Genomic DNA, 9,312 nt, shown 5'->3' on the forward strand with positions numbered 1-9,312 from the left:
GCTGCCCTTTAAGGAGCTAGAGAACCAGTGGCTCTCTGAGGCCATCCCGCCGGGTTCCCGCGGGCGTGAGGGTGTCACCGAGGAGTTCCTGGACCTGGCCAAGGTGCGAGGCTCCTGGCGCCGGCCGCCCACTCTCCCCGCCGCAGCCCCTCTTCCGGCCCCGGACGGAGTTTGAGGAGATGACCATCCTGTACGACATCTGGAACGGGGGCATCGACGAGGAGGACATCCGCTTCTTGTGTGTCACCTACGAGCGGCTGCTGCAGCAGGACAATGGCATGGACTGGCTCAACGACACCCTCTGGGTCTACCATCCTTATATCCTGCCACACGGGGCCGGGGGCCGCACCGCCGGGCACCGGGAGGCCTCACCCACCGAGTTGTCTCCCACGATACCCGTGAGGCGAGAGCACAGCCACGTCACCTATAAGGCAGTGTCTGTGCCCATAGGGAGTCGGCACTGGCACCTTTACACCCTCAGGCCAGGCCCAGCTCACCCCCCAGACGGCAGGTCTCGGCCAATCAAATGTAGTAACGTGGCTGCACCACGTAACAGTGGCAGGAACTGCTCACTCTGGGCTCCCCATCACCTAATTTAATCCAACCACCCAGGGACGTGGGGCTATTAATCCCATTATATCTGTGTAGCAGCCAAGGCTCAGAAAGGTTAAGCAACCTGCCTGGAGTCACACAGCTACAAAGTAGCAGAGCGGAAATTTAAACCCAAGCAAACCTGGCTCCAGAATGTGGGCTCTTAGCCACCATGCTACCCTGGTAGTCGATTGTTAACAACAGTGTTTTGAGGTTGGAACTCTCATCTCCCCAGTTGTTCTAAACTGACTTATTGAGCATTTCCTTTGTGTCAGGAACTCTGCTAGGCACCTAAACCTCAGTAATTATCCAGAGAGGCACCGTTATGAACCCAGTTTACAGATGGGGAAACTGAGGCAGGAAGTGGTTAATTATAAAACACACCCAGGGCTGTGCAACTAGGTACCCCTGACAAGAGCTCTGGCCATCCGTGGAGTTGGCCGCGGGCCAGGTGGTGTGGCTGTGGGCCGTGTGGCTGGGTTCTGTAGCCTCCTGGAGATCGGGCTGAGGGTGGAGCGGTGGGCCGGTGGGGTAAGTCTCAGGAGGGGTTCGCCATCAGTGTCCACGTGGCCCTTGACCCACACCCACCCACCAGCCTCTCTTCAGCCAAGAAAAAGAAACGGGACGATGACATCCCCGAGCACGTGACAGGCTGTGCCCGCAGCGAGGGCTTCTACACCATCGACAAGAAGGACAAGATCAGATACCTCAACAACACCCGCGCCAGCACGGACGAGCCCCCCACGGACACCCAGGTACTGCCGTCAGGTGCCCAGGCACGAGCCTCTGGCCTGGGCAGTGGGCAGGGGTCGTCCTGGACGGGGTGCAGGCAGGTTGGGGGGTTGTGGCGCACAGAGGGTGTTACCTGGTGGCTCAGGTGTGAGTGGTGAGGTGAGGGTGGGCAGTGGAGAGCCTCTGAGAGCTTCAGTCAGGGATGTGAGCAGAGTTCAGTTGCGTTTCCAGAAGGCTCACTCATTCCTTTTTTATTTTTTTATTTTACTTTTTAAATATATTTTCATTGATTTCTGAGAGGAAGGGAGAAGGGGAGAGAGATAGAAACATCAATGATGAGAGAGAATCATCGATGGGCTGCCTCCTGCACACCCCACACTGGGGATTGAGTTCGAAACCCGGCATGTGCCCTGACCGGGAATTGAACCGTGACCTCCTGGTTCATAGGTCGACGCTCACCCACTGAATCACACCGGCCGGGCCATTCCTTTTTTAAATGAAACAGGTACCTGTGGAGCACTTGCTACAGAACAGTGAACAAAACAAAATTCTTTTCCTCGTGGACCTTACATCCTAAGGGGGATAGGAAATAAGTGAACAAATAGGATGCCAGGTGGAGACCACAGGAGGGGAGGTTAGGATTTGGCGAGTCGGGGCCAGAGGAGGTGACATTTGAGCCAGACCTGAATGACCGTAAAGAAACAAGCCATGTGGGTGACTGGGAGAGACCCCCGAGAAGCAGAGGAAAACTTCCGTAAGGAGATTGGACCCGAGGGGTCCACTGGGCCCCCCAGTTCCCCTGTGGAGAGGACAGCCTGCGGCAGGGAGGAACTCGGGAAAGGAACGGCCAGGCCAGGTGTTGCCAAAGAGACCAGGCCGCGGAGGCTGCGGGATGAGGGTGGGTTTGCGTTCTGTATACAACAAGCCACAGGAGGGATTTGAGAGAGCATGTGTGGGGGACACGGTTCACCTACGATTTCCCAAGCTCACACTGGCTGCTGGGGAGCGACTGAGGCAGGTGCTGCCGTCTCCATTCCAGATGTGCGGGTAGTTGGGCTTGGGTGGCTGTGAGGACAAAAGTGGATACTTGTTAAAGAATAGCAGGAATGTTAGAATATTAGGAAGTTGAATGGACAGGACGGGGGCTGGATTGGGTATAAGAGACAAGGGAATTGGATGGGTCTGGCCTGGGGCCTGGGGAGCCGGATGCCAAGCACTGAGGTGGGAAGGAAGTGGCACCTGCACGTTGGGCATCGTCACCATGGAGATGCTAGTCACAGGTCACAGCGGGACCAGCGCACGCGTGTGGGGAGGGGTGCGGCTCCAAGCGCCAAGAGCTGGGCTGGAGGGTGAGGGAGGCCCGGAGAAGGAAGGGATTCGAGGGTGTGGCGGCAGGAGCTATGATTTCGAATTTTGGGGAGCTCTGAGGGGCCGTGGTGAGAGCCACGGGGGTTGGAGGAAACGCCCACCATCTTCCAGCGGAGAAGCAGGGACATTCCAGGTCTCCCAGCTGAGCCTGGGATGGACGGCGGAGTGGAGGGAAAGTGTGTCGTCACCTTGAAGACGGAGGGGCTGGAGCCGCTCAGATTCTGTCAGGGAGGAGAGGGGACAATCAGGGTCAGGACAGGCACAGAGAAGCCAGAGCAAGGAAGTTGGGGTGACAGGGACCCAGAATTAGGGTGGGATCATCAAGGACGTGATGGGGACACGGGTACCATAGTCGGTGGGACCATGTTCCCGGAGCGTCCGCGCCCCTTTCCTGACCTGTCCCCCGCCTCCGCCTCCTCGAAGGGCATGAGCATCCCGGCCCAGCCACACGCCTCCACCCGGGCCGGCTCCGAGCGGCGTTCAGAGCAGCGCCGCCTGCTGTCCTCCTTCACCGGCAGCTGTGACAGTGACCTGCTCAAGTTCAACCAGCTCAAGGTGAGGCCGGGCCATCAGGGCAGCCGGGGTGGCACGGGACCCGAGACCAGGACTCTCACCCTCTCCTTCCCCCCTCAGTTCCGGAAGAAAAAGCTCAAATTCTGCAAGAGCCACATTCACGACTGGGGCCTGTTCGCCATGGAGCCCATCGCAGCCGACGAGATGGTCATCGAGTACGTGGGCCAGAACATCCGCCAGGTAGGCGCTGCCCTGTGGCCGGTGTCGGGGTGGGGACGGGAGCGGCCCAGCCCTACTGAGGCCCTTTCCCTGCAGGTGATCGCAGACATGAGGGAGAAACGCTACGAGGACGAGGGCATCGGGAGCAGCTACATGTTCCGGGTGGACCACGACACCATCATCGACGCCACCAAGTGCGGCAACTTTGCTCGCTTTATTAACCACAGCTGCAACGTGAGTGCCTCCGGGGGTGGGGGGGACCTCAAGCAGGGAGCCTTTCTCCTCTGAGCTTCAGTCTTCCCATCTGTGCAATGGGTACAATGAGACGTGGGGCACGGTCTGGGTGGTGCTGGGAAAGCTCTGGTCCATGCTGTCCACAGACACGGGACCGTCCTGTGTGGTGTGGAGCACTGAACCGTGGTTGGAGTGACTGAGGAGCTGAGTTTTTATCTTAATTTATACGAGTTCAAACTGAAATACCTCACGTGTGGCTGGTGACAACCAGGGTGGATCTCGCAGGTCTGGAGTGGGACAGGTGTCATTGATAACAAGGGTGTTTTTCACTCTGAAAACAAGCACAGGGAGTCTGACTGGTATGGCTCAGTGGTTGAGTGTCAACCTCTGAACCAGGAGGTCACGGGTTCGATTCCCACATGCCCCAGTTGCTGGCTTGATTCCCAGTAGGGGGTGTGCAGGAGGCAGCTGATCAATGATTCTCTCTCATCATTGATGTTTCTCTCTCTCCCTCCCTCCCCCCTTCCTCTCTGAAACCAATAAAAATAAGCAAATAAATAAATAAAAACAAGCTCAGGGAGCTTGGAACAGGAGACAGGCCTGTTCCCGGAGAACACCCCTAACTCCGGTTTCACGTCTTGATGTCACTACTTACCCAGTGACCATAAGCTACTTACTGAACGTCTCAGTGCCTCAGCCTCCTAATCTGTAAAATGGGAATGGCGGAGGTTCCTCCTGGTAGGTCGTTGGGAGGACCCAGTGTGTCCTGCATGCAGGCCTTCTGAGTGTGCTACACAGCGACTTCTCAGCCCTGCTGCCCTCAGGGTTGTGACTTGAGCATTATCTGGGCTGGTAGGGACTTTCCTGTGATTCTCCTGTGAGGGCTGAGGGACAGGAGGGAATCACCCAGGTGAGGTAGTGCCTGGGCAAGTGTTCCGTTCAAAGGCCCTGGGGCAGGGGGGTGAACACCTGTTTGAGGGTCAGCTGGGGGGCAGTGGGGATGGAGTAGGGTAAGAACATGAGGCTGGTGAGAGGGCAGGGTGAGCTGAGGCTGGCAGGTTGGGGTGGCTGTCACTCAGCCTCCCAGGCAGAGCTGAGGCAGGCCACTGGAAGGTTTGGAGTCCAAGGGTGAAAGTATGTGCTGCCCCTTTGGGAAGACTTCCTGGCTGCTGCCTCAGAGTAGACTCTCAGAGCCGAGAGGCAGCGGCAGTCCAGTGAGCGGTGATGGGCCCCGGCCGTGGCTCCTGGCTGTGGGTGGAAAGCAGTCAACAGGAAGAGGAGGGCTTTTGGAGACAGAACCCAGCCAGGTGTGGGCCAGATCTGGCCTTGGCGGGGGGGGATGTGGGAGGTGGAGGCTTGGGGGACCTGGGTGCGTGGTGCAGCGCTCCCCACAGGCAGACACCAGGTACTATTAGGGTTCTGGGTCTGGACCAGGGGCCAGCAAACTTTTGCTGTCATTGGTAAATATATATATATTTTTTAATATATTTTTTTATTGATTTCAGAGGAAGGGAGAGGGAGAGATAGAAACATCAGAGATGAGAGAGAATCATCAATGATGAGAGAGAGTCATTGATCAGCTGCTGCCTGTACGCCCCACACTGGGGATCGAGCCCGCAATCCGGGCATGTGCCCAGACGGGGAATCTAACCGTGACCTCCTGGTTCTTAGGTTGACACTCAACCACTGAATCAGGCCGGCCAGGCCTTAAATATTTTTGGCTTAGTGGCTCAGACCATCTCTTAGCAACTGCTTAAAGGCCATTGTAACAAAAGGAGCCCAGACAATATGTAAATGAATGGGTGTGGCTGTGTGCCAATAAAACTTTATTTGCTGAAATTGAAGCCCTAGGGAATCATTATTATTGCCATCGTTGTCATTATTTAATAACAGAGGCAGGGGGAGAGCTGAGGCCCACAACAGGTGGCAGTGGGCCTGGGGGGCAACTGGCGGGCACGGGGCTCCGTGTGGGCCCCTGGTGGAGGAGGCTGCCCTGGGGTCCTCTGCTCACCGTCCCCTCCCCTGGCCCACAGCCCAACTGCTACGCCAAGGTGATCACGGTGGAGTCGCAGAAGAAGATCGTCATCTACTCCAAGCAGCACATCAACGTCAACGAGGAGATCACCTACGACTACAAGTTCCCCATCGAGGACGTCAAGATCCCCTGCCTCTGCAACTCCGAGAACTGCCGGGGGACCCTCAACTAGGCCCGGGGCCCCGGCCCGGCCCCGCCTCCCCCATTTCAGGTGCTGTCCTCTACCCAGCGGCCACGTCAGGGCCTGGCGCCCCAACACTACCCCCAGGACCCCGGCTCCAGCCCTCAGTGGGAAAGGGCTTCTCTGTCCGTCAGCCTGTGTCTTGTCGCTTCTCAAAGTGCTCCCTCGAGGACTTGTGTTCGACTCCAGCGTGAACGCCTCTGTTCCCGCGTCGCTGTCCCCGGCTCTCCATCTCTCTCTCCCGTCTCCTCCCCGTCTTGTCATCCGCCTCTTTCCGTGAATGCTGCTACGTTGTTTTGTCTTCCCTTTATTTTCTTATCAAAAGAAAAGACATTTTAACCGTTGAAATGTGAAGGCAGAAGCGGAGAGCGGGGCCCGGCAGGGGCTGCCGAGGCCTCTGTGTGAGGTGTGTTGACCCACGTGCTGGAGGCCCCGGTCCGGGCGCTGCGCCAGGTGCTGCACAGAGGGGGGTCTGGCAGGTGGCTTTGACCTCAGAACACTATGGAAGGCCCCCCCTCTACCAGTGGACTCAGCGAGAAGACCCTTACAGACCCCCACCCGCAGCCTGTCCTTCCCCCAGCAGCCTGGGGGGCCACGTCCCCTCGAAGACCCTGGTGGAGCCAAGCTGGTCCTAGGCAGGAACTTCCCCCCTCGGCTCTCTGCCACCCCCCAAATCTGGGTTCAATGTTTACTTTCTCATTCGAATGCCAGCAACGAAGGACCCTGCAGGAGGCCCCGGTGTGGGCAGGTGGGGCACTGGGAAGGGTCTTGTCCATTCTCCCCTGTCCTCACCTCCACAGGCGAGAGGAGGACCTCCCAGGGCAGGCGGGGCCCAGTCTCGCCGCTACGGGTGTCTGACCGTGGATGCGTGTGGACTTCCTCGTTTATAAGCGTCACCTGCCTGCCCCCAGCCCAACTCGCCCTAAGACATCAAGAGCATATTTATTTTCAGAGTGAGACGATTTCTCCCAGAGAAAGGAAGATCTCGGAAAAGATTTCAGAATCCAGATCTCAACCTGACAAGGTTTTCTTTTTTTTTTTTAGCCCCTCCTCCCCCCCATCCCCGTCATCCTCTTCAGGGTTCACGTCCATGGACTTGGCTCTCGTGCGTGTGTAAAATCCAGCCGAGGGGGAAGGAGGTGTTCGAAGTTCAGATCCCACTTCTGTATATAGGCGGCCGTAAAGGACTTTTTCTCGGGAACATTGTTTCTTGTAGAAACACGTGGGAAGACTTTTTTGCTCATTTCTTTGTACTTCCCAAAAAAACAAACAAAAAAAAACAAAAAAAAAATCACACAAGTCCCCCCGCACCCCAAGACGCAGAACAGGCGTGTACATAATTTATGGAAAGTGACCAGGACTCGTCCTCACCACGTCGGTGGGGCGCCCACCCTGCGAGGGGCCTCTGGAATCTCAGCTTGTGTCAAGCTTGTTATCATGTAAATTCTGTACAAAGAATTGTTATTTTTCTCTTTCTCTTTTTTTTTTTTGTCGTTGGTGATTTTGTTGTGTTCTTTTTCTTTCTTTCAATTTCTTCACCCCAAGCCCTCTCTGTTTGAGACTGTGCCCGCCACGTCATCGAGGCCGATGAAATCGGTGGCATGAAGACACAGAGGGGGAACCTGGGCATAGCGGCGACCTTCTCTCCCATTTGCGGTTTTCTGCCTAATTGTGCAACCGAGGAAATATTTATTTTTCACACGAGGAAATGTGTAGTTTGTAGAGACGGCTGATTTCAGTTACTGTGCAGCCCCCAAGGGGCTGTCTTTGTTCTCCCCGCCCCCCCCAACAGAGGAAGTGGAGGGGAACGTGGGGGGACCTGGCCTCGCCGTGCCGTCCCCCCGGCCCCAGGAACCCCCGCCCCAACCCTGGAGTGGCTTGTCATTTCCAGGAATGTATTGGCTCCTTTTTCTTTCAATGCCTTTGTTTTCATTGAACAAATCTTTGCTTTGGAAGAGTTGGGGGTTTCTGTTCCCCCCCTTTGCCTCCCTCCCCCCTCCCACAAAGAAAAGAACCCTCACCTTTTAGGGGTGTTTGTGCTTCTAGGCTCTATCATCCGTATGGAACTTGTTTTGAAGAGAAGTGTTTCCGTTGTGGGTGTGTCTTGCTGTAAATATTTGTTCATATTTTTGTGAATTCAATACTATGTACCATTGTATTATAGTAACTTTTATAAAGCAAACCATAAATATACTGACTTTTCTTACAGATACGCCGTCTCTCTTGCTCTCCTCTCCCTCCTTCCTGTTGGGGGCACACCCTGACCCATGGAGGGTGGGCTGGCTGTGCTGGGGGCAGGAGGGGGTCGGTGTGATACGGTCCACCCAGGCCAGCAGGTCTTAAACTGAGTCACAGCTTTTTTAAAAATATTTTTTTTTTTATTGATTTCAGAGAGGAAAGAAGAGGGAGAGAACGAGAGAAGCATCAATGATGAGAGAGAATCATTGCTTGGCTGCCTCCTGCACACCTCACACTGGGGATCGAGCCCGCAAACCCGGCATGTGCCCCGACCAGGAATCGAACCGTGACCTGGTTCATAGGTCAACACTCAGCCACTGAGCTATGCTAGCCGGGCAAGTCACAGCTTTTTGTAGTTTTCCGTCCAGACCCTTTCTTAAAACCTTGGGAATCTAACACGGCTAACAGTCTGCAGTTAAGGAAACCAGGTCCAATATCCTGCTGCCATCACTAGAACTCAGAAATGGTGGACATTTAAGGAGACAGTGCTCTGTCTGCATTTGAGGAGGGAGGGGTCGGATAAAACAGGCTGAGAAGAGTGAAATATACGCAGTGTTTGTGGTATTCCAGGTAGGGCTCAACTCTGCCTGATCCAGTGGCGGGGTGATCGAGGGACCCACGAGATTTTTTTTTAATTTAAATTATTGTCAAAAGTATTACATATGTTTTCTCCCCTCCCCTCCCCATTGACCTCTCCCTGGCCACTTGCCCCCCCGCCCAATTTTTTTAAAAATTTACTTTAGAGCCCGGCCAGTGTGGCTCGATGGGTTGAGTGTCTGATTTTGAAGAAAATTTTCCTTCCAAGAGTTTTAGGACTAGTAGCTCCTCTCCCAACTGCGTCATTCTTTCGCAAGGGTCATTCACACTTGAGTATGAACTAGCAAGGCTGTGGGGACTGGAGCTGCACTGAGGGAAGGGGGCTCAGATCCCTCCTACCCATTCTACCTCTCAGACCGGAAGCCATGTCCCATGGTTGCAGAGCAAGAATGCTCCCCCAAAGTCTCTTTGCTAACCCTCCCCTCGCTATGCCCAGAAGTTTGGGCTCAGGGCAGCAAAGTTGGGAAGGGCTCATCTTTAAAGATCAGAAAGCCGCCAGACAGGAGAAGGCTGCCAAGCGCAGTTCACCTTCAGACCTTGACTCTTGCTGTTCCCTCTTCCCGGGATGCTGTTTTTCCAAATTTTCCCACGCTGGCCCCCAAAT

The 9,312-nt window shown here is 55.4% G+C and overlaps 1 protein-coding gene across 1 annotated transcript in view; it reads left to right on the forward strand.

Annotated features, from left to right (window-relative positions):
• Positions 1–8,083, forward strand: part of SETD1B (SET domain containing 1B) — a 24,360-nt gene extending 16,277 nt beyond the window's left edge. Inside the window, 7 exon segments of the mRNA XM_014547015.1 lie at positions 4–129; positions 131–318; positions 1,180–1,346; positions 3,115–3,246; positions 3,325–3,444; positions 3,520–3,657; positions 5,691–8,083. Coding sequence (XP_014402501.1) covers positions 4–129; positions 131–318; positions 1,180–1,346; positions 3,115–3,246; positions 3,325–3,444; positions 3,520–3,657; positions 5,691–5,864 — 1,045 coding nt within the window. The 3' untranslated portion in view covers positions 5,865–8,083.
• The last annotated feature ends 1,229 nt before the right edge of the window (positions 8,084–9,312 follow it).

This window comes from Myotis brandtii, unplaced genomic scaffold (assembly GCF_000412655.1).
Source record: "Myotis brandtii unplaced genomic scaffold, ASM41265v1 scaffold463, whole genome shotgun sequence".
NCBI classification, from domain to species: Eukaryota; Metazoa; Chordata; class Mammalia; order Chiroptera; family Vespertilionidae; genus Myotis; species Myotis brandtii.